This window comes from Gamsiella multidivaricata, assembly GCF_025024155.1.
Source record: "Gamsiella multidivaricata strain RSA 2152 chromosome Unknown BC939scaffold_53, whole genome shotgun sequence".
NCBI classification, from domain to species: Eukaryota; Fungi; Mortierellomycota; class Mortierellomycetes; order Mortierellales; family Mortierellaceae; genus Gamsiella; species Gamsiella multidivaricata.
The window spans coordinates 16,316-37,919 of NW_026251761.1; the positions used below are offsets into that span (position 1 = coordinate 16,316).

General features: G+C 47.9%; 7 protein-coding genes across 7 annotated transcripts; 2 read left to right on the forward strand and 5 right to left on the reverse strand.

The window, feature by feature from the left end:
* Nucleotides 1–459: 459 nt before the first annotated feature.
* Nucleotides 460–2,928, reverse strand: BC939DRAFT_458077 (uncharacterized protein). The gene is made up of 6 exons (XM_051556560.1): nt 2,561–2,928; nt 2,239–2,398; nt 1,825–2,091; nt 1,544–1,658; nt 1,289–1,399; nt 460–1,055 (listed from the first exon to the last, which is right to left on the reverse strand). Exons 1-6 carry the CDS (start codon nt 2,749–2,751, stop codon nt 925–927), a joined length of 975 nt encoding a protein of 324 aa, XP_051409966.1. The 5' UTR covers nt 2,752–2,928; the 3' UTR covers nt 460–924.
* On the reverse strand, nt 2,712–6,019 carry BC939DRAFT_235913 (uncharacterized protein). The gene is made up of 2 exons (XM_051550905.1): nt 5,577–6,019; nt 2,712–5,484 (listed from the first exon to the last, which is right to left on the reverse strand). Exons 1-2 carry the CDS (start codon nt 5,878–5,880, stop codon nt 2,903–2,905), a joined length of 2,886 nt encoding a protein of 961 aa, XP_051409967.1. The 5' UTR covers nt 5,881–6,019; the 3' UTR covers nt 2,712–2,902.
* A 4,345-nt stretch (nt 6,020–10,364) lies between these two features.
* BC939DRAFT_458133 (uncharacterized protein) lies at nt 10,365–11,689 on the reverse strand. Its single transcript, XM_051556561.1, has 4 exons — nt 11,363–11,689; nt 11,124–11,227; nt 10,620–11,020; nt 10,365–10,530 (listed from the first exon to the last, which is right to left on the reverse strand). The coding sequence occupies exons 1-4, from the start codon at nt 11,490–11,492 to the stop codon at nt 10,467–10,469; spliced, it is 699 nt and encodes a 232-aa protein (XP_051409968.1). The 5' UTR covers nt 11,493–11,689; the 3' UTR covers nt 10,365–10,466.
* Nucleotides 11,690–11,924: 235 nt separating this feature from the next.
* BC939DRAFT_505087 (uncharacterized protein) lies at nt 11,925–13,261 on the forward strand (the record flags this gene model as incomplete). Its single annotated transcript, XM_051560612.1, has 2 exons — nt 11,925–12,774; nt 12,867–13,261. The coding sequence occupies 2 exons, from the start codon at nt 11,925–11,927 to the stop codon at nt 13,259–13,261; spliced, it is 1,245 nt and encodes a 414-aa protein (XP_051409969.1).
* Nucleotides 13,262–13,560: 299 nt separating this feature from the next.
* On the forward strand, nt 13,561–16,688 carry BC939DRAFT_458136 (uncharacterized protein). Its single transcript, XM_051556562.1, has 10 exons — nt 13,561–13,591; nt 13,722–13,809; nt 13,901–13,952; nt 14,042–14,087; nt 14,183–14,373; nt 14,469–14,559; nt 14,657–14,942; nt 15,048–15,229; nt 15,306–15,631; nt 15,760–16,688. Exons 1-10 carry the CDS (start codon nt 13,581–13,583, stop codon nt 16,371–16,373), a joined length of 1,887 nt encoding a protein of 628 aa, XP_051409970.1. The 5' UTR covers nt 13,561–13,580; the 3' UTR covers nt 16,374–16,688.
* On the reverse strand, nt 16,584–18,921 carry BC939DRAFT_505089 (uncharacterized protein; the record flags this gene model as incomplete). Its single annotated transcript, XM_051560613.1, has 5 exons — nt 16,584–17,417; nt 17,504–17,993; nt 18,088–18,619; nt 18,723–18,767; nt 18,885–18,921. The coding sequence occupies 5 exons, from the start codon at nt 18,919–18,921 to the stop codon at nt 16,584–16,586; spliced, it is 1,938 nt and encodes a 645-aa protein (XP_051409971.1).
* A 604-nt stretch (nt 18,922–19,525) lies between these two features.
* On the reverse strand, nt 19,526–21,560 carry BC939DRAFT_413234 (cyclophilin-like domain-containing protein). Its single transcript, XM_051552958.1, has 8 exons — nt 21,437–21,560; nt 21,264–21,331; nt 21,106–21,169; nt 20,984–21,015; nt 20,782–20,874; nt 20,587–20,670; nt 19,813–20,504; nt 19,526–19,690 (listed from the first exon to the last, which is right to left on the reverse strand). The coding sequence occupies exons 1-8, from the start codon at nt 21,490–21,492 to the stop codon at nt 19,661–19,663; spliced, it is 1,119 nt and encodes a 372-aa protein (XP_051409972.1). The 5' UTR covers nt 21,493–21,560; the 3' UTR covers nt 19,526–19,660.
* Nucleotides 21,561–21,604: the final 44 nt, after the last annotated feature.

A 21,604-nucleotide genomic window follows, 5' to 3' on the forward strand; every position in this document is an offset into this window, starting at 1 on the left:
ATGTATCGTCCTTTGAGCACTGGTCGTTTTATAGCTTTTTCCATTATCAGTCCTACCTCCCTTAGTCGTCGTCTAATTGTTTTAACGGATACAGACCGTTGGAGTAGCTGATTCATATCAACTATACTGGTGAGAATCCCACGTTTCAGGTTACGTTTGAGATACCGCCCTGTCTCGCCTGCAATCTCCCTGAGGTGGCCACGCCTGGATGGGGGCATGTTTTCTTTGTGCTTTGAGCATATTCTGCTTCCGGTAGCAGGAGACATCATGAGTCATTGATCGACTTCACGAGTAGAAACACTCTCTGCCATCAGTTTGGTAGCGCCATTGACTTCCACTTGAGGTTACGGCTCCATATTTGATACGGAGGTAAAGGGATATCGGTTGAAGAGAATGGATAGCAAAGAAGTAAGGTGGACTTTATGAATCGAGCTACCGCTAATCTTGCGCAGGGCACCAGAAATGCCTCAATGACACCTCTTACAAAAAAGAATCAGAAAACGATGCAAATAGGCTGTAACACTATAGATTTATTATCGAAACCACAAGATATTGGTATGCGAGGTATGGTGGAGATTGAGTGCATGAAGGTCGAGCAATTCAAAAAAAGCAGACAAGGTTGCCGAATATTGAAACCATTTTTGAGCGGATTAAGGAGACAAAACCTTTTGAGGATGTTGAAATGTTGAACAACCGCAATATAATACGCTTGTGTGGTTTGACAGCAATTGAAAGCAAGTAAGGTGCTGGTAATAGAGATCATACAGAAAAATGAAAAAAGTGGGAATAGCGCTTATAGCGATGAAGCTCTTTACTCTCAAGTCATTTAGCCGTGAACGAAGTAGATGAGTGTCTAGCACTAGTTTCGTTGTGGGTTGATGAAATGGAGAGAGGATTGAAGATATAAAAATGTGTGATGTCTACTTATCGATCCGTTCGATCTTCACGACTCTGACCTCCTTCTTTTGCATGTATAGCCGTGTAGTCCTCCACCTCCTTTGTAGAAGCAGTGTAGTAGATCTCTTTTGGGAACCAGCCATATGCTTCTCGGAAACCTACGATATCATATGGGATATATGTCCAAGTATTATATTGGTGAGAAGCCCATTTTGCAAACTGAATCGACTCATTCTTACTATGCCAAGTCAAACTTTGCATCCCGCTAATTTGAGGCAATGTTTTCAATATCTTGCATAGCAGAAAAGTAAAAAAATAACGGTGGTCCTTGGAAGTGAATGGAGGCATAGCATAAAACGTATGAATATGTCATTTGCTATTGTTTGCTTACCAGGAATTTCATACGACAGATTCTCTGCATGCTCGATGAATCGCAAGCGATTTTGGATCCACTCCTGGCGCCATGTGATATCGCCGTCATTGAATGCGACATTGATTAAGGCTAGTTGCATCGTCAGTGGAAGGATGTGTTAGTGCGGGGAGAGATGTATGCTCACCAGAACAAGCGCCCTTAGTTGCAACACGAAAGCGTTCATATCTAGATAAAACTGTAGCAGGGATTTCCGCTATATTTTCATCTTTGTACCTATAAGAACGTTCAACATCAGGATGACCGTGAAGAAAAAGAACAAGATCATCATCGTCAGAAATGGCCAGTTGTCGGATTCCAGCTCGTCACTGACAGAGTCATATCGACCACCCTAAAGTAATACACAACAGGAACAGAACGAAAACAATGTTAGCCCTGTTTTTCATAATGAAACGATATTCAGATATTGGAAGCATGTTTTGTTATACATGCCGCAATCACTCTTTCCTCAAAGGCTGGCTTGCTTTACACACGCTCTCAGCCCACATTGCACTTACGATAATAAAAATCGTGGTTGAGACCGCCTTGTAGAAATGTAATGGGAACTTTGCTTCGGTTCCTGTTCCTGCTTCCATTCCGACTTCTGTGGTATCACTACCTTCGCAACTCTCAAACGGGCAGGAGCGAAGGAGATGCAAAATGGCGATGGAGAACGCCATGATTCCTCCTGCAAAGATAATAAAGAATATCCTGATCTTGATAAAGATGCTAATAATAATTGTCACGAACTTGCACACGCTCTTGTTCACTCGCAACTCGAACAACTACAACACATGTAGTAAAATAGTTGCCATCCCAAAGAAGTGATAGTAGATGAATCCAGAAAAGCAGTGGAGGAGGACAAGGCTTTGTTAAGAACATCGCGAAGTTACTTTTCAGATGTGATACAGGATACAACTTATTCAACTTACGAAATGTAATGCAGCAAGTAGCACTGAGAAGCTGAAAAGCCCCACATGGCCGTCCTGAGGGGTCATGCCTGTGATTTTCTTAAAGTGAATGAGGACTTGGTTGATGCTCCCTGCCAAGGGTAACGCGAACACTGCCAGATCAACAGCGTTGTAAATCGACCTATAAAGTTGAGTAACCCAAATGTCATACAACATATCCGTATTAAGCCAATGCATGTTTCTGCCAGGAATTCGATGAGCAAAGCACAGACGAGAGAGAAAAGCGCGCGTCAAGCGGCACATTTGGAGATGAAGAGAAGTGATGTACAGTTCGGAGACTTACGAGACATATCGTCGCCTTCCTCGAGAGAATTGTATCGCTTCAAACCACAGAAACATGCCTGAGAAAGCCATGATGGCGATACAAGGCCCCGCAAGGGATGCATGGTGGTCGCCGTAGACTTGAAACAAAGCTACGAAAAATACCAGCAGGTAGAATACGCATTGCGAAAGAAATCGCACCATCCAGTACATGTATCCAAGAGTGTTCCTAAAAATAAGGATATACAAGATAAATTACTCGTCAATGTAAAGTTTGCTACGGGGAGCCGTACTGACCGGGCCGGAAGAGGCAGCAGAGGGAGCAGGTAGAAAGAGCATATAGAACAGCGCAAAAAGGCGATGATTACCATTTGTATTCGACTAGGGCAGCGATCATTGGTTGGTCGAGCATCTCCAGTGAGAAATCATGACACTTGACTGTCTCCGTGCTCCTCAGCTTGAACTTACTCAGCATCATATAGGCCAATGCGCGGACCCAGAATATCGGTTCTCCACGTGCTTGTTGCGCTTTAGGCGCCGTTCCAGAAGGAGAGCCTTCTTTCATAGACCACAGAAACTCGAATGGCGCCACGAACAGGTTCTGGGTAAATTCATCATACTCAGGAATATGGCGCGAGGTGCTGGACTGTTGAAGGATCGGGTTCTTGCAGTCAAGAAGTGAACGAGAGACAGGCCTCCAAAATCGCCACCGGAACTCTGGCGGGTGGGCAATGACGTGATGGCTGAGGATGAACGAGCGCGACTTGAATGGGACAAAAGCCAGTCTCCGTAGGATAAGCAGCGCGAGATCTGAGTGTCGGTGCCTTAGATCGACCAAAGCGCCAAAACAGTCCATAATCGGGATAAGGTATAGGGTATCTTGTGCGGTCCGGGCCTGGGCGATACAATAATAGATGAAGATCTTGGCAAGAACCATTGCCTGTGGTGCTTTCCGGGCTTTCTGCACAAGTATCTTAACCGGATTGAACTGCTGAATGGTCTTGCGTACAGGGATCCATTGGTTGAAGCGGCAATTGATCAACGCGCATGTGAGTTGCTCGATCGCGGCGCGATCCTTTCCACTCCACTGTTTGATAAGATAGCCCATTATGCTTTTAGACAGATTGTCTGGATCCGGGTAGGTATTGATATAGGAGCTGAGATAGCGTAGAATGGCCTGTTGAAGAAATTCGTCTGCAGTCCTGAACATCAGGATGAGCTGATTAACTCCATCTTCGAACTCGGCTATTCTTCCCTGGCAAAACGCCTGTTGAGTGTCAGACAGACGCAAGATATCGTCGAGCGGTAAATGGGTATACATGCCCAATATTAAAGGAGGCTGTGACCACAACAGGAGCAGATTAAAGTCCCCTCCTAGGGTCGTCGGCAGACTCCATACCATGATGGACAGAAGTCCTACAATAAGTAGCCGTGAACCGCCATCTAGAAAATCCACATCCAGCATCCATGTTCCGCCTTCGCCAACTTCAGCTGAGGGAATGATAACGACATTGCGCAACATTCCATTCTTGTCCCTGACGACTACAGCCACGGATTCGCCTTGTCCGCTGAGCCCTGAGCGTATCTCAACCTTGAAATACAACCCTGAAGATGCAGTGATTTCCTTGGATTGATTCTTGAATCGACTCGAGTTGTCTTGACACCGATTACTGTATGAAACCCTGGACTGAGGATACGATGTGATAGCATGATCCTGTAGTTGGATAAGTTCGAACAATGAACCATGGGTAGTATAGAAGTAAGAGTTGCATCCTGAATGTGGCTGGGACACGTAAGTGCAAAGTTCTGAACCAGAAAAGACGCCGATCACCGAAAATGTGGTGGCATCCAGAATATACGCGAGACGCGCTTGGCCGCGTTCACGATAGATACCATCGTAGTGGACTAAAATCTGTGTGTCGCCGCAAACGAATTGAAGGTTGGTAATATTGGCGTACTCCACAGGAGCTAGCCAATACCTAAGAAGGTCGCCCGTCGATGTCTGGTGTATCGTTATATACCCGTGCACGGCGATCGCCATAATGGAGGAATCGCTTGAAAGGCTGACCCCGGAAATCTGCACGTTCTCGCCATGGCTCGGCTCCCGATCCTGCGTAAAGGCTGACACTAATGATACCTGCAACCCATCCTTGATGTCCCACACCGAGGCGAAGCCTACATCACCACCAACCCGAGTAAAGTATCTGCCTCGAAGACTTTGTAACAGCATTTTGGACTGATATTCTGTATCGAAGTCACGATTCCGTGTTGGCCCATATAGCGGTATTGTGAGCAGCTGGATCCACTTGCCAAAGGCCCTATAGACCAGGACCGAGAGGCAGTCGCATGCAACAAAGATCTCGTCCTGAACATTTTGATTTTCTGTAGTTGGGATGTGGAACCTGCCAAATGCGAACATTTCCTTGAGAGACGCGCAATACTGAAGGTTGCAAGAGGGCTGCAGGTCGAGTGGCCTTGAAGAGGGTCGACATTCGGCAGAGTAGTTGTAGACTGCGAACTGACTGGGAGCATGCCAAAACTGCTCACCGAGCGGATTGACCTTGGATACATCTGTCAAAGCTACTTGTGTTCCATCCCATGAAACAGAGACCATGGCAGTCCAACCAAAATCTTTACTCGTCCTTTCCATGGAGAAGGCTGTCGTAGCACAGTGCCTGGGGCGAATGGAGCCTTGATCTGACTGTCGCTCCTCTTCTGCGCCAGAAGAAGAAGTCCCGATGAAAGCCTTAGTAGCTGTAACGTCCCAAAGATCCAGGATCACGCGCTTGTCAGTCGATGACAGAGTGGCTATATAATTTCCGTCTCCAGAGACCGCATGATGAAGGAACCGTATCGGTCCCTCTTCAGGTTCATCGTCCAAAAGATTATGCTCATGCCTGAGATCCGTCGACCAAACAAAGGGTCGATGTACACTAAGAGGAGAATCTGTTCGCGAGAACAAAATGATTGAAGGTTAGCGGCCTGTGTATTTATTCTCGATTATTGTAAGGGATCAATACACATGGATAAAGCCTCACCAGCGCCAAAGCCATCACCAGCGCCAAAGTCCTCGGATAGAGATGCTCGAAGCTCCATAAAGTACAGTTCTAGATATCCTGGATTAAGAACTAGTGAACCTGCGCGCGATTTGCGGATTTCCATCGTTATTGCTACATTTTTCCTATGTTTCCTCTTTTCTACTTGCAGGTGCAGTTTCCATTCTGAAACTAATGATCCGGGTTTGCCTATCAGAGAAAAACACGGTTGTAAGAGGAATGAGAAAACTTGCCATCGAGTGTCGCCATAAAAACAAAAGGCTACAGCCAGCAGTGCCATACGCATCGATTTGAGTTGCGAATTTGGGAAAACCTATAGTAATACGAGAAGGAGCTTCCCAGCGCTAGTCAGTATGTACAGGATACGCGAGTACCTAACAGATAGGGTAAACCCCCGCAATGCAATGACTTGCCTCGCTATGCTCTGCGTTGATAAAGAATGCCAGCGAATCAATGCTGTCAAGATTAAGACTTTTGGTGGAGATCCCAAGGATGACGTTGTAAAGCCCTGGGCCGTAGTCATCTATATTAACTTCCCACACCTAGTAGTGCAGATGGCATAAAGACAGTTAATAAAACTGCGCTGCATTTGAGCGTAGCACCACTTGTAAAAGGGAGCGTTACTCCCCGACACTTACAGTTGGGAACGCATCCGATGCGTCAATTTTCACACCTGGATAGAATCTAGGTATGATATACGAGAGTACACGGATGATATGTTAGCTGACGGGGTATTGGAAGAGTATAGATCAATCTCGCAACACAGGCATCAGTTTGGTCTCACGTTTTTGAACACTTAAAAGTGGGTTTAGACGGGTCAAGTATGAAGGACTCTTCTGGAGACATGCAATCGCTGTCCTTGCAGAAGTACCACTTTGTTGCTATTGGTGAAGAGCCATGGGCTAGTTGTCGTGATCAGGGGCAACTCCTCACACAACCCAGCAAATTACAGACACCTAGTATGGCTGTGTACCTGTATAGGAGGATGAAATCAAGCTGTCTGCTCTGACTGGGATTCGTGTCATCGCTGCCAGAAGGCTGCTGCTGCTGCCGTTACGGTTCTCACTACTGTTCGTGGGATCGTAAGCATCGCCACCGATAACACCTGCGCGAGCAGTGACAGCACTGTTCAGAGTGAAGTCAAGCTGAGTGCCATTCTGACTGCTAGCCTCTTGCAGTCTATTGTTGCCTGCGTTGGAACAGGTACCGGAATTTTCTGGTATGCTTACGGTACAGTGGTCCGTACCGACGCTACTGAATGGAAAGATGTTCATCTTATAGGCCCACAATGTCAGTTGCCAGCTGAGGAAGTTGCGAACATTCAAAATGTCTAGAATCAGGGAAGAGCTGATAATGGCGGCAATTGGGAGTATGTAGAAAGAGTGAAGAAGAGAAGGCAGAAGAAGAACGAGGCAACGTATGCAGAAGCTGAAGGCAATAGCAAAAGGCGAAGCATTTTCTAAAAAAAAAAAAAAAAAAGGCGAAGTATTTCCAAAAGCTGCTACGCCCCTGTGCGTCATGCGCTGCGAATGAATGGAAGGATGAGCAAGAATACAATGATGCCTTATCATTCCTCTAGTTGAATCAAGCTCATATTTCAACAGCATTGTTTTGTAGCGGTCCTTGAGACCATGTTGAGTATGCGATTGAAGGGCGGTGATCGAGCAAATGTATAAGATATCAACAGCAATGGGGGGCGCAATGTATGAATGGATGTGTGAAAAAGAGGGAAAACTCATTTGCACATTTTGTTATGATAGGCTTTTGTACTTGTCGACTGGTGTCTATCGATGGGAATAGTTGCAGCCAGTACTTCGACCTTGACGCGCCAGATAGCCTTCAACACGCGTCTATCGTTTAAGGCTGGTGGCAATTGACACATGGCGAATTGACCCAATTCGAATTTAAAATCGAAGACTCTACTCGTTACTGACCCACTTCAATTCGCACACGCATTGCGCGCCCATGGTCAGGGTATCGCCAACTGTTTTTCCCCCTGAATTATTTTTTCCCCACCACTCAACATCTATATCCTCAACCCTCTCCTCTCATGTCCTTTAGCTCACAAAATAATAATAATAATCAAGTATTCTGCACATAATGCCAAGGGAATGGCCTACGGAAAGAGATCGTCTCATCCGGCGGTGTCTACGAGGCTTCCTACTGACTGCGTTGACGGGGCACCAATATCCCGATAGTATGCCAGCCGAAACCAAGCAACTTATGCTGAGGACATATTGCTCTATCGCATTGCGAGTCAGCCAGACACGATACCTTCCGACATAAGGGATAGGGTGCTTACACTCTATAGTTCGCAACACTTCAAGGGTTGTCTTCGATTGACGCCAACGCAATTTACTCGGTTAGAGGAAACGATCGAAGGCAGTAGGTATTTCCAGAGCAAAAACGAAAGCATGCCCCAAATGAGTGTCGAGGTTCAAGTCAAGGTCGCGCTAATTCGGCTCGCAACGTCTGGAGTGTCCATTCCCCATATCGCTCTCTTTTAGGCGTTAGCCGAGATCGGTTCACAACTATACTTGGCGGTGCATCCGTGCGATCAAGGAACTGGCGCCTTGATACATAATCTGGCCGGATGACGGCACAAAGGCTGACATTAGACAGTGGTTTTGAAAGGAAAAGGGGTTCTCGAACGCGATCGGAGCTGTCAATGGAGTGCTATTCTCCTTCCAGGCGGCTCCCACATACGACACCAACTCTTGCAACACTGGAAAATGCGAGTATGCAATGGGTGCTACAGGACTCGCCGACCACCACAACATCTTTATTTACTTCTCGACCGGCTACGTTGGATCGATGCATGACCCGCAGGCATACAAGCTTACTTGAGTAAGGAAATCTACTTTCAGGGCATGGACTACCTCCTTGCTGATGCTGCCTACGCATTGAGTCCCACTGTGATACCCCGATACAAGAATGCCACTGGCGACCAATTACCATTCAATACTCATCATGGCCGCGCTCGCGTAGTAATAGAAAACGCTTTTGGCATACTCAAAGCTAGGTTTCCATCTCTGAGAAGCTTACCGGCCAAGATCCGCAAGAGGTCGCATGTGAGAAGGACAGTCAGGTGGATTCTTGCGTGCGTTGTCCAACATAACTTCTTGCGAATAGATGGAGAAGATATGTTCAATGGCTTCGATAACGATGGTCTTTATGGTCATGGCGCTGAGCAGGGAGTCAACCCTGTGCAGGAGGATGAGGAGAGAGGGGAGGAGGAGAACGAAGACGCGGCGATAGCTAGACGCGAGGGACAGCTGGGAGCAGAGAGAAGAGATGAATTGAAAGCGCGGGTTTTACAACTTTATGCGTAGGAACAGCAATATCGATTAAAGATCTATCCACCAGCAGAAACTCAGTGTGCATTGTGTTCCTGGGCTCCTTCACGCGGTTTCAAGGGCGCCAGTTCGTTTGCATCCTGGTATTCTCTTTTATCAATAGATCATTTCTTTCCTCTAATTGCTGGCGCCTGGTTCCTACCGCCCTGGCTATTTCTTTGATTTCCTGCTTCTCAGCCCTGATTGCCTCCCTGTCGCGATCGAGAGACTCCCTGTCCTTTACCCTGCGGCGATCTGAGTTGGAGGTGTGTCTTTAAGGTTGAAAACATCATCGCGAGATTCGAAGTGAGTGACTTGCTGGTAAAGTTAGCCAATAGCATAAGGAATGTCCTGCCTATCATTTGTAGACGAATTGTGAATAAGAGAAATGGCTGGTATAGTTACGCGATAGCTTCCTTGGAAAGACCACCATGCCTGTGCTTAAAGTTAGACTAATGAGGCCAATCTCAACCGCCCCATTTAGTAAGTGGGTATATTAAGCTTATTTCCAGAATCTTCCTTCATATTCAGCTTGTAGCAGTTTGCTCAGCACACCAAGCAGCATCTTGTGGATTATGCAGTAGCTTGATGTTCACCAGTTGGTGTAGTCCAAGCGCAGAAGTTTCTTACTTTCACACATTACCAGTCCGGTCGACCTGATTACTGACTTATCTGCGGCAGTGAGTAGGCGTAAAAACCATGAACTCGCTCAGGTGACGGGTCTTAGCGGAGGGATGTTCTGTCGGGCCACCTTTCAGGCAGCCTTGTTCTGAAGCTCCTGCTCTTGCATCCTTTCGCCTAACTCGTGCAACGACTCTTACTGCAACCGCATTAGACAAGGTTCATATCAAGCATAACAGTGCACATGTTCCATCTGACGCCCCACCATGTATTTCATGATAACTGAAATGGTGTGGCCGTCCAATAGCGTGAGAGTGTGGGGTTCATGGTCAGGAACAGCAGCGAACAGGAGCCACTCGTGCTTTCAGGCACACTGTTTGCATCGATATGTTTGGTTTCGTCCACACGATAGTGATGGTCAAGGTGGACTGCTGGCCAGTCGCTATATTTGGCGGGGATGGTTTTGCAACCCACAAAAGGATCAAAAATAACGAAATAGATGTTATGGCATGTGGCATTGAGCATGGCTGCATTGCACAAAACAAGGAGCGAATAGTAAGCAAGATGCGAGATGGTATCATGAACGATTGGCTGCGGAGAAGAGAGAGCATATCCAATCAATAGGCCAAGATCATACGGGAAAGAGATATCCAAGGATGCAGGGAAGCAAGAAGGAGGACAATGCGGCCGATCAAATGATGGCTCAGGGCGAGATTAGATGAGATGACAGTTCGTTCTTAATTCAGTTCTACCGGTTATTACGATCCGCCGTTTTTTTCCCTGGTACTTCTAAACATTGCTCTACATTTCGAATGTGCACTACAGTAGTATTTTTATTTGTTTGTCATTGTACAAGTAGAGTTATATACATCGATAAATATGGCGACGAGCAGCACTTCCTGAGAAGAACTATCCATTATGCAAATGAGCCTTTCGTCCTAAGGCTCAGGTATTCACTTTCCAGCTTGCGCCATTGTTTCCTAGAAAAAGACAGTAGACAGGACGTTAGGCATGGTTGCATACTGAATGCGAGTCGACAGAAGACAACAAGTGTGTCATTTGATCCTACATAGGCATGACACGCACAGAGTTGTTGCGAGCGAGGATCTTGCTCAACATCTGTAAACTGAGCTCCTTCGATGCGAACTCGACGTAACAAAAGCCCTGGAAGAATCTGGTGGGCTTATAGCCGTAGGGGCGAATGACTGTCTGGTGATTGAATGCTTCCTCATCCACAGAGGTCTCCTGCTCAGAAGATGGAGTTGCAATGTCGTCGTTGCGCTGGCGGTCGCCAGAATCAGATTCCCGTGAAAGAGCAAGCGGATAAGGAAGAAGCAATTGCTGAAAAACATGGGTCGGATCGTCCTCGTATCCACTGATGTCGATATCGTCCACAAACAACATCCGATCCAAGGCCTCGGGCTCTGAAAAAGGCCGGCATCGGCGCACCATATCCAGCTCTGGATGCAGCTATTATCCAAAACGGCGAATTGAACAAGTCAGGTTAGCAAACAAACAATTGCGAAACAAAATAGAAAGGGCAATTAAAAAGTGATAGGGTGCCGATTCTCACCTCGAGTACATCCTTGGCATCGTATTTGATAGCTCGTCGCAATTGAGCTGCTGAGAGGTCTCCAATGGCGGGTATAGCCTCCTGCAGGACGACTAGATCGATATCTGTTTTATGTTCAAAAGAAAAAAGATTTCTCCACTGGGTCATCAGCCAGCGCATTCTTGTAAAGTGAGATACAACGCTAAAAAGAAGGGGATAGAGTGACATAGAGAGAAGAGAATGAATTGAAATGCACTCACATTCTGTCCCGTCGGATCCGAGGGTGTTGAGGAGGTCCTTGTCAAAGATCAGCTGCAGGTCTGAGAGATGGTGCTGCATCAGTCGTGCGCATTGCTTGAGTCGCTGTCGTCCTGAGGGTACCTCTGGCATGATGTTGATGGGGTGAGACAATGTAGAATGTGGGAGGGATGGGGAGAGAGAGAGAGAGAGAGACAAGGAAGGGATAGTTAAGAGTGTAGAAGAGGGATATATAGGTGGGTGGTTGCTATGGCCAAGAAGTGTGTTTTGTGTATGAGAGTATGAGGTATGAGGGTATGAGGGCGCGGGTGTGAAAAGAAAGAAAAAAAGGAAGGTGGATTGTCCATCTGCTGCTTTTGAAAATGAAAAGGGAGTCCAAGGGAATCCAAGGAAATCCAGTTCGCACATCGCCCGTGGGGAGGGGGTCCAACGGCCTCTTGTCACCCCAACAACAACAACATCAGCAAAAACAACAACAGCAACAACATCTCCTCGTTCATCCAGACTCATCATTCCACCCACACATCTCATCCCAATCACCTACTTCGAACCAAAGTCGTCGCAATGTCTGCAGCCTCTGCCGCTGGCATCCAGAGGGTGCCGGTCCGAGAGCCCACTCGCACACCTCGTCCTGAACAAGACACTGAACTGCTGCTACTCTCAGAACCCTCGACCTTGAACCGATTCTTTGTACTTTCAGCCATTGGAATTTTTCTCGCCATCATCAGCCAGTCCGTTCCAAACCTCATCTCTGCTCACCACCCCAAAGTCGACCCTTCCCGAACAGCGATAGCGACAACAGTAGCAAGTTCGGGCGAGTCCCTTTCACAAGGCCCTGGCATACAGCAGGATGCAGCTCTCAAGAGCGCGGGATGGGCCTTATCGCGTCTCGATAGCCTGGTACCAAGCGAGGAGAAGTCTGTTCTAGCGATGGCGAGTGTCCATGACGGCGAGGTCGACCACAAGAGTCGCTCTGACAGGAATACTCGGACCCAAGTAGCAAAACTGCACGAGATGGCCGACAGTGGCAAACAGAGTGCGCAAAACCAAAATAACAATAATCAGCCCGACGAACCATCACCAGCTCAACCTACTCGTGCACACTCATTCATCACAGCAACACCCCACTCGCCGAAGCCTGAGCAGCGACAGGAGCAGCCGCAAAAGACGTCCTTGATCCAGAGCGTCCACATTTGGGCCATGTCCCGCACAGCAGTATGGATGGGATATCGAATGGGCATGTGGTCCGTCAGAAAGACCTATCAAGGAGCCAGATTCGTTGTTGCCAAGCCCATTGAGGTCGTTGCAGCGATGGCGGAAACACCCTACGTGGTAACCAGAGACGTCTGCAAAGCCTTTTTGCCTGTCTACTCGTTTTTTGCTGTCGCAGCAATGATTGGCATCGTCCTTGGGGGTAAGAAAAAAAAAAAAAAAAAAAAAGAGTAGCTTGAAACGATGTTGCTCAGCGCGAACAATGCCATCTAAGAACACGTTCAACGATTATAGGCACTGCTTTGTGGATTGCTCATCTTCTGATCTCGGCCATTGGAGCAGACGAGGACAGATGCAGTCAAAGCATTGTTCAGATCCAATCAAGGTCTATGCCACGTTTGAAGTCATCAAATTTAAGACGAGCTACTGCTGGGAGGGGGACAGATCCGTTAGTTGAGTCATCGTCCACAGATTCTTCGTACAGTAGGACGTTCAAAAAATCAGCGGATGTTGCTTACGGTCGTCAGGATGCTATGCGTCGTCGGTCCAAGCCGGGTCTTAGTGCATCGCAGATGTCAGGCCGCGTCCAGACACGGGACCTACTAATCGAGCGCGAGGATGATGAAGACGAGAACGGAGAAGACGCAGATGATGACGACGATGATGACGATGACTGGAATCATGCCTAGATATCGTCATTCCTCCTTTGGCCCTGCATTGCGTTTCCTACTCGCCCACACATTCGCGGCACAAAACGCACGCGCCTTATGAATTGGACTCAGCACCATATTGTATATACTCTACTTCAATAAAACCTTCCTCGAGATGATCGTTGGACCGTAACTACACATAAATGACATGTAGTGCAGATTTTCTGGATCGCGCCTCGCGTCAATGCGCGACCCTCTCGACTATTTAAAATGTGACCGTCTGTAAACGCAAGTAGGAGTTCTGAGATCACTGCTAAATTCATATTTCATTCTCTTTTCATCAACTCATTCACGCATCATGTGGAAAACGTACGGCATTGTCTGGATCGCTACGCCTTGGAAGCACCCATGCTCAAATGTTTGTGTTGTATACGAAGTGCTGACCAACATATCCTCCTTCGCTTTCGCATCCGAATCTATACATACCCTATCGTCACAGCGTGGCAAAGGAAGAGAGGAGGGTCAAGGACCTGATCGAGAACGCCAGACGCCGGGCCCAGAGGAGAAGAGCCTATTATGATTCAAGGGTAATCAACTGGTTTCTTCCTAAATGTAGGTTACTGCAACTGACATATGGGAGCTTAATCAATCTACTCATTTTGATATTCTTATATCCAGATAGGGGATCCAATGCAACTTTTGAGAGTTTCAGGAACAGCAGTGCCGCTAGGTAACATGGATGATCAACATCCAGAGCGCTTGTACTCTCGAGGATTTTATACTCAGCATGCTCACCTACAATCAACTGTTGCATTGTAGTAACCAATCCTGAGGCGTACACGTTCAACGAAGACCCCAGCAACCTGTAAGTGTCTCAGCATATGATGTACACGCAGCGGACCAAATACCTTGACAATCAGTGGGCTAATTTCAACCTCTGCCTTTCCACCTATTGTCCAGGATGCCATGGGGCAGCGATTCTTCCGTAAAGATCGATCGATTTGATGGCAGGGCGTTGCTTGACTATTTGCCGTCGGCAACAGCGGCCATGATTGAATCTGGACTGAGGCTTGATCGAGACGAAGATGGTGCCGGAAATGAACTACGCTTTCAGCGCTGGCATGATTTAGTCGATAAGGAACGTCTTCATGGTACGTGTAACCTTGACTTCATTGTCGATTTGAAGGTGCATTAAGCGGTGAAAATGAAGCCTCTGACCAAAGTTTCCTGACGATTCTGCACATAGTATCGGAGGAGCAATGCCTTATCGATAATGAAGAAGAATGGAATGAACTTGTCGCAAGACACCAAGCCCTGATTGGGAAAACACCCGAAAAGTACTCCAGCTCCATGTTTGAATGAAAGGATGCGGAAGTGTGTCAAATACTGAACAGGGTCCTAACATCACATTTCATGGTGGTGCTTTTTTTGCAGAAAGCACAAATCCGCGGATGCATCAAGTACAGCCTCCAACTTTGCTTTCAACTACGGCACGGAGGTTGTACATGATGAAAAGGAAACCGGCCGCCTTATCGAAAAAGAGTTGTCGCCGTTGGAAGAGGATCACATTTTGGATCATTTGGACGATCTCTCACAACGCGAGCGGGATATTTTAGATTCTCTAGGCTCCAAATTCAACATTCAGGATTATCATCGTCTTTTGCGGATTGCAAAGACAGAACAGGACCAAAGAGTTATGCAGCTCAAGGTCGCCGCTGTAGTAGGTCCAGTTATTCCTTTAATATGTCTGATCATTTGTGACAACGTACCCTCTCTAGCACCACGGAGATACTAATGATGTGAAGCGTTTGTGCTGCACTGGTAGAATCTTGAACGCACACTGGCAGGAAAGAGGCCATTGAAAGCATCAGAGATTGAAAGTCTGCATAGCTTAAAGGGACGGAGAAGCGGCGGCAGCGGACGCAGAGGACGACGCAACCGGTCTTCGTCACCAGCCTATCGAAGCACGAGGCGCTCAAGCCCATCCTACGAACCGTATCGTGAAAGGTGAGTGTCGGCGGGAAACAGCGTCGCAGAGCCTGCACGTATTTATTACTAACATTTGTTTACCTGCTGGCCTTAGCTCCTCACATTCTGCATCTGCATCGCCCAAGGAAGAAAATGTGGAGTTCATCGTGGAATTTCAAGCTGACAGCGAAGGCGAAGGGGATGGTTCCTGGATGGATCACGAATCGTCGTTGACATTTAGCTCCACGGACACTCGAAACACGCCAAGCTCGAGAGAAAAGACGATCAAAGATCCTTTGACCATGCGGCGGCCTTTGGGAATCAGCCTTCCTGTGACGACTACAGCGAGCAATTCAAACGCGACAAGTTTGAGCAGCCCAGTTAAATTGAGCCTCGCTGAGAAGCTGAAGCAGCGGATGCGTCAAGGCTTGGATCAATCTAGTATGTTGATATTGTTTCGGATGAGCTGTGTTCAAAGCAATATACAGACCAACTCTTTCGGGATATAGCTGTTGCGACTTAGAATGGAGACACTAACGACTTAATGATATGGCCCTCATGTGCTATAGTTCGCTCCAACGAAATCAAGCGGCAGGCCAAGGAGCGCGAGCAAGAGTTGTCTCAGGCGCGCCAAAAGGGCGATGTTCCATCCGCAGGACAGGATTCTGCGCTAATGCCTCTGGAAAAGAAACGTCTCGACACAAGCCCTCGAGATCCAGAGCCCTCGAGCGAAAACACTATGTCAGAGAGGCATAGTCGTCGCGGCAGCGATATCAGTTCCCGCAGAAAAAGCCCAAGTGGTATGCGTCGCCAAAGTCGCAGCAGGAGCTCTAGCAGAAGCCCTGGCAGATCTCGTCACAGTGGAGCTAGTACACAGCAATGTGATCATTCTCGAAGCCGCACCCATGGAAGGAGTCGCAGTAGAGACCGTGGCAGAAGTCGAAGCAGAGACCGTGGCAAGATTCGCAGTAGGAGCAGGAGCAGGAACAGAAGCCATAATAGCAGTACCAGCCACAGCCAGCGACGTAGAGCCAGCCCTAATCGAGATCGGCGTCGCAGCAGGTCGAGAGACAGGATGAGAAAGCAATCACGGAGTGTCTCTCGATCTCGCTCCAGATCCCGCTCTCGGTCTCGTTCTCTAATGAGATCCAGAGCCAGGCATGAAAGAAGCCGGCGCCGATGAATGTTCAGATAAAGATAAATCCACCTCCATTTCCACGCGCAAGTATGAGGATCTGCAATGTTTAAAACATGGCGAATATTTGCCAGACCGCCCTCCTGAAGGGAGGCATTATGGTCGCCCGGACGGACGTAAGTTGTCCGTATCGAAGAATGTAATCAAAGGCAAATACACAGAACTGAGTGTCTTTGGTGACAGCATGATTGGTATATTTTATTGTTCGACTTGCTCAACTTGCTCAACTTGCTCAGGTTGTTCGACTTGCTCAGCTTGCTCAGGTTGTTCGACTTGCTCGACTTGGACCGCTTGCTCGACTTGGACCACTCGCTCGACTTGGATTACTTGCTCGACTTGGACTACTTGCTCGTCTTCGACTACTTGCTCGACTCCGGGGTGCATGGGTTGATCGTTCGTCATGTCCAACACAATGGTCGCAACTCGCGCAACTCGCTCAGGCTGATCGTTTTGTCCCTCTTGCTCAGCTTGTTCGACCTGCTCGGCCTGCTCGGCTTGCTCGGCCTGCTCGGCTTGCTCGACCTGCTCGACCTGCTCGACCTGCTCGGCTTGGGCGGTTGCTGGCTCCACTTCGGGCTCCTGAGCGGGTACTTCCGCCTTATCAGAGTCAATATGGTATTCCCAAAGACCGTCCGCAAGGCCTTTTGTTGTGTCCTCCAACACTACCTCCCGGCGGCTGGAAACATAGACTGTCTTGTCAATGATCTGTTGCCTCAGCTCTGCAATTGTCTCCTTCTCAATTGGCTTTTCTAGCAACTCGCTGAGCGCCTCTACTGCCATCTCGAGATCGCGCTGATTATCCTCAAATAGCTCCGTCATGTTGCTCTTAACTAAATAGTACGCAAACGCATAGGACCAGCGGAGCACCATGCGACTAGAGGTCAAAGTATCCACAGCCTTCTGTAGGAACTGGGCCTCGATCCACGATAGGGCGCTCGTCAGCTGAATCTCCTCCATATTTTTCTCAGCCCGGTTGTACAGCTCCTGATCGAGTTTGGCTGATTGCTCGTGGTTTGCAAAGCGATTGTAATACTGCATTAAAAAAAAAAAAAAGTTCTCTTGGTTAGTCATCTGGTCTAACTTGCAGTGTTCAAGATATCTTACTTTTTGATACTCACATGAAGGTATCGCTCTAGTGTAGCGCGAGATTTGTTTTGTTGATCGCGCGCTTCCGCGCTCTCCACTTCTTCGAACCGGTTGCAGGTGTACCAGTTCGAGCCGTGCTCCTCCCATGGCCCCATGCAGACCCAGCAAAATTCATATTGACACTTGCGGCAAGTCATATGGTTGCATCCTCCGTTCTTTTCGATCGTGGACTGACACTTGCCGCACTCCTTCGTGTAAGTCAAAATCCAGTGGGTCGTTTCAGAGTCGTCTGCGCACTTTTTCTGCCACAGCTTGGCCAGACGACAAGGCGCTGGCTGATGATCGTTCTGGCCGCATCCGAAGCAAAATTTATATCCGCAGGCACATTTGACGGCGGGTACGATGGTTGTGAAGGAGGAGTGGGGAAGCTGGCATTCGACCGCGTTCTCGCAATCGGGGCCTGGACACCATCGAAGACTGTCCATCTCAGCAACATATTCTCTATCCTGAAGCACTCGATATCTACGCAGAGCAAACATAAAGGCACGTTGTGTATACGTGTAAGAGAATGCTGCATCGTCAAGCCGTACAAAATGACAGGTGTAGTGTTCCTTACTTTTCCATCACTGGCACCGAGACGATCTTGCCGATCGTGTGCTCATCCAAAAGAACGGCACAGCCCGACTCGGGGCATCGAATTCTCCGGCATTCGCCTTCATCGACGATCTTTTGAGTCAAGTATTGCTCGTAGCAGGCCTGACAAAAGATATGTCCACACTGCAATCCCAGGGCATCGCCGCCAGGACTGTTGTCATAGCAGATCAAACATTCAAATTCGCTCGGCCGATCCATGACTGGTGCCTGGGCTGCATCAACGACTACACCTGCTTGGTCGAATGTCTTCTCCGGGTTTTCCATATATTGCTCGATTAGACGTTCGATGTTCCATTTATATGTCCTGAGTAGCACCACTGCTTGATTGTCTGAGACCCCGAGCATGCCAGCCACATGGCTCGAGGCGTTGACCTGAGCTGCTGTGATATCCTCCTGAAAGAGAACAGAAAATTCGATTTCGTATGACTTTTTGCGATACTTTTCGGCCATCATATCTGCGAATTCAAATTCGTCCACTTGGTCAAAATCCGTAACTACATAATGAAAATAAAAAAAAGACCGGGAGTCAGTAAGAATGAGAGGTTGCTGGATAGCACTTTTATAGAGTAGATTCCATTGCCATAATAAACGACGTACCAGAACTTTCATCCTGCGAACCATAGTGTTCATACTCAGACGAGTCTATAGCGCAGTTCACAAGGACGTTTAGAAAAATCCACGTGTGCGCGATTGTGTGGGATTGACAAAAAGGTTGGTCGAGCTATGACACAGGTTTAAACTGATTGCGACGCGTCCTACCCACAAAGTCATCGTCGCTTGTACATCCAGAACTCATGCTCGATATATGTGTTAAATGTGCTATTGGCGATGGTGGGCAAGCGGGGGTGGACGTCGTTAATGTCAACGAGTGGTATCGAGTAGATTCGCAGGTACGTGGCGAAGGAGGCTAGATACGAAACCTGCACATTGTACTTACAATCAACCAAGGGTACAAAGAAGAATGCCTCTGAAGGAAAGCGCGATAAGAGAGAGAGGGAGAGAGAGAGAGGGAGGGAGGGAGGGAGGCGTGGAAGTGTGGGGGTGTAGAGTGGGATTGAGAAGAATGGGTCGGGGAAAATGAAGAAGAAAAGGAGAAGAAGACAAAGGTGCTGCGGTTGGCGATGCAAGTTTATATATGGGTGGTGGCGATGCAAGTTTATATACGGGCGTTGGTGGCAAACCCTGTTACCCTCTTCTCTCTTTCTGTCCAGTGAGGGCGCAGTTGTTACATACACAAAATCTTTTTTTGCATTGTTCATGCGGTATATTCTACATGTGCATGTGCATGTACAAACGTCAAGCTGCAGAAGGTGTCGCAGACACCCCTCTGCGGATAGGCCCTACCCTGGTTGACCTCGCTTACTCTTCCAAAGGACTCTTGAGCCATTCACTGTGTTGAGCGTAAACCTGTTTCTTTAATACAGCCTTTATTCTTTAGATACTGATCGCGCTGCCAAGACGTGCATGCAGAGGGGGGGGGCTCTTGCTTGTTTCCAGAGGTTTGCCCTAAGCGAAAAGGGACTAGGACAACCAGTCTACCAGCGAGGTCGACTCTCACGATATTTCTATGTCAAGACACCATAAATGAAGCACGACATCGCATGTGAGACGATGGACGTCGATGCAATGTGTCACCATGTAAAATAACAAAACAAGGTTGCGCTCCAGTCCACTCTGCTTAGCTTACCATAATCCCTCTTCCCTTGTACTTGATCTCAGGAGAGCGAGAGCGTGCCCGTTGCTCAATCCGCACGGCCTCGCGTCGACGACTGTAGTACTCAACGTCGTCTTTAGTATCTGCCTTCTGTGTGGTATCGTTCTTTGGAGCTAATGAGGGAGGTGAGCGAGAGCGAGATCGCTCCGATCTCTTGTTGCCGCGCTCACTGCGGCCTCGACTGGGACTGCGGCTACGACCACTTCTACTGGAGCGCCCTTTCTTCCTATCATGCCTTGACGAGTGCTCCTTTCTTTTTCGATGGTGGCTCCTGTCTTTTTCCGAGTCAGATTCCAAGTCAGAAGAGGCTCGAGATCGTGAGCGCGAATGGCGGTGATCCTTACGATGCTTTTGTTTTCCTGCGGAGCGACGATCGGAGTCACTTTCGTTTCCACTTTCGGATGCACTCTCACTGTCGCTGTCGCTCCTGCCTTTGCGGCTCTTTTTTGAGCTTCCGCTCTGACCTTGCGGCTTAAGATCCGCGCCCGCCTGTTGCTGTTTCTGCTGCTCCAGCAGCTTGGGTGGTATCTTGAGTTCGAGTTCGCCACAGTTTGAGATCATGATTATGCTCAATGGTCTGTCATTGCGCTCGTCCGTCGGAGTGTTTTCAACCTTTTCCACCACATCATATCCCTTCACAACGCGTCCAAACACGACGTGTTTCCCTATGATTATGAGTTCGATCAGAAGATGAGTTGACCGAACGATTTGTACTGCACATAATACTCGGAGGGTGCTGTTTCGTACCATCCAAATGAGGAGTTGGTCGAGTAGTCAAGAAGAACTGAGAGCTGGATGTGTTGGGTCCCTTGTTGGCCATTGACAACAGGCCTACAGGAAGTTGTCAAACATGAGAGTAAGGTATCTTTGGTTAAGTGCTCCTGGTAACAGCCGACCATGCAATAAAATGATCGCCATGCGGCTCTGTCAATGTTTTCATACCTTCTGTGTCGTGTTTCCGTTTGAATCCTCCTTCATCTTGCAATAGTCCTCCATAAATACTTTCACCTCCTGTTCCATCACGCCTTGTGAAATCTATCGTTATGAATGTAGGAAAAAGCATCGGCGGTCAGTCTCAGGGTACACCTGGAAGGGCCTGGACCATGGGTTTCGATAGCCTTTTTTTGTAATGGGCAATACTTGCCTCCACCTTGAATCATAAACCCCTTGATGACCCTGTAAAAAAAGTTCTGCTGGTTAAATCAGGTTGCAGTCTTGCACAGGCAATCTAGACAATTGACACCGATATCCTGATATCTGTAGTACCGATGAAAGATAGATCCGCGGTAGTGTAATGGCACACTGCTGATCTTGCTGACGCCCTTTTCTCCTGAAGACCACAAGGGATAAGATACACATCAAAGGTTTAGCGAGTGCAATTGATACCGCCATTTTCACATGGATCGTTTTCTACAAGCTCGTACCTGTGCATAAGGCACGAAAGTTTTCGGCCGTTAGAGGAACCTCATCCTTGAAGAGTTCCATAATAACCCTGAAGGACATTTAAAAGGAGGAGGTTAGCATATCTGAGGGGAGACAGGGGTGCTTTTTTAAGTAAACAAGCCTGGACGTGTCGAATCCGAATCAGATCACCTACCTGCCGATTCGGTGACCATCAATATCGATGTCGAAGAACACGCGGGGATTGACCATGGCTGTAGACGACGTTTGAAGAAGGGGATCGGGAAAGAAGGAGAGGAAGAGATTGTGGAATTGGCAAGGAGGCAGGCGATCTAGATTCTACGTGCAGCGCCTCTTCAGCCAA

Excerpts from the sequence above, each read along its gene's own strand:
- BC939DRAFT_458077 (XM_051556560.1), bottom strand. The coding sequence starts at position 2,751 with ATGTACTGGATGGTGCGATTTCTTTCGCAATGCGTATTCTACCTGCTG. Across the intron at positions 2,092-2,238 it reads TACTTGCTGCATTACATTTC|TTGTTCGAGTTGCGAGTGAA; the intron begins GTAAGTTGAATA and ends CATGTGTTGTAG. Across the intron at positions 1,056-1,288 it reads TCTGTCGTATGAAATTCCTG|GTTTCCGAGAAGCATATGGC; the intron begins GTAAGCAAACAA and ends ATGATATCGTAG.
- BC939DRAFT_235913 (XM_051550905.1), bottom strand. The coding sequence starts at position 5,880 with ATGCGTATGGCACTGCTGGCTGTAGCCTTTTGTTTTTATGGCGACACT. Across the intron at positions 5,485-5,576 it reads TGGTGATGGCTTTGGCGCTG|ATTCTCCTCTTAGTGTACAT; the intron begins GTGAGGCTTTAT and ends TCTCGCGAACAG.
- BC939DRAFT_458133 (XM_051556561.1), bottom strand. The coding sequence starts at position 11,492 with ATGCCAGAGGTACCCTCAGGACGACAGCGACTCAAGCAATGCGCACGA. Across the intron at positions 11,228-11,362 it reads CGGATCCGACGGGACAGAAT|ATATCGATCTAGTCGTCCTG; the intron begins GTGAGTGCATTT and ends AACATAAAACAG. Across the intron at positions 11,021-11,123 it reads ATGCCAAGGATGTACTCGAG|CTGCATCCAGAGCTGGATAT; the intron begins GTGAGAATCGGC and ends TTTGGATAATAG.
- BC939DRAFT_458136 (XM_051556562.1), top strand. Across the intron at positions 13,953-14,041 it reads AGGAACAGCAGTGCCGCTAG|TAACCAATCCTGAGGCGTAC; the intron begins GTAACATGGATG and ends GTTGCATTGTAG. Across the intron at positions 15,230-15,305 it reads TACGAACCGTATCGTGAAAG|CTCCTCACATTCTGCATCTG; the intron begins GTGAGTGTCGGC and ends TGCTGGCCTTAG.
- BC939DRAFT_413234 (XM_051552958.1), bottom strand. The coding sequence starts at position 21,492 with ATGGTCAATCCCCGCGTGTTCTTCGACATCGATATTGATGGTCACCGA. Across the intron at positions 21,170-21,263 it reads CTTTCGTGCCTTATGCACAG|GAGAAAAGGGCGTCAGCAAG; the intron begins GTACGAGCTTGT and ends TGTGGTCTTCAG. Across the intron at positions 20,505-20,586 it reads ACCAACTCCTCATTTGGATG|GGAAACACGTCGTGTTTGGA; the intron begins GTACGAAACAGC and ends TCATAATCATAG.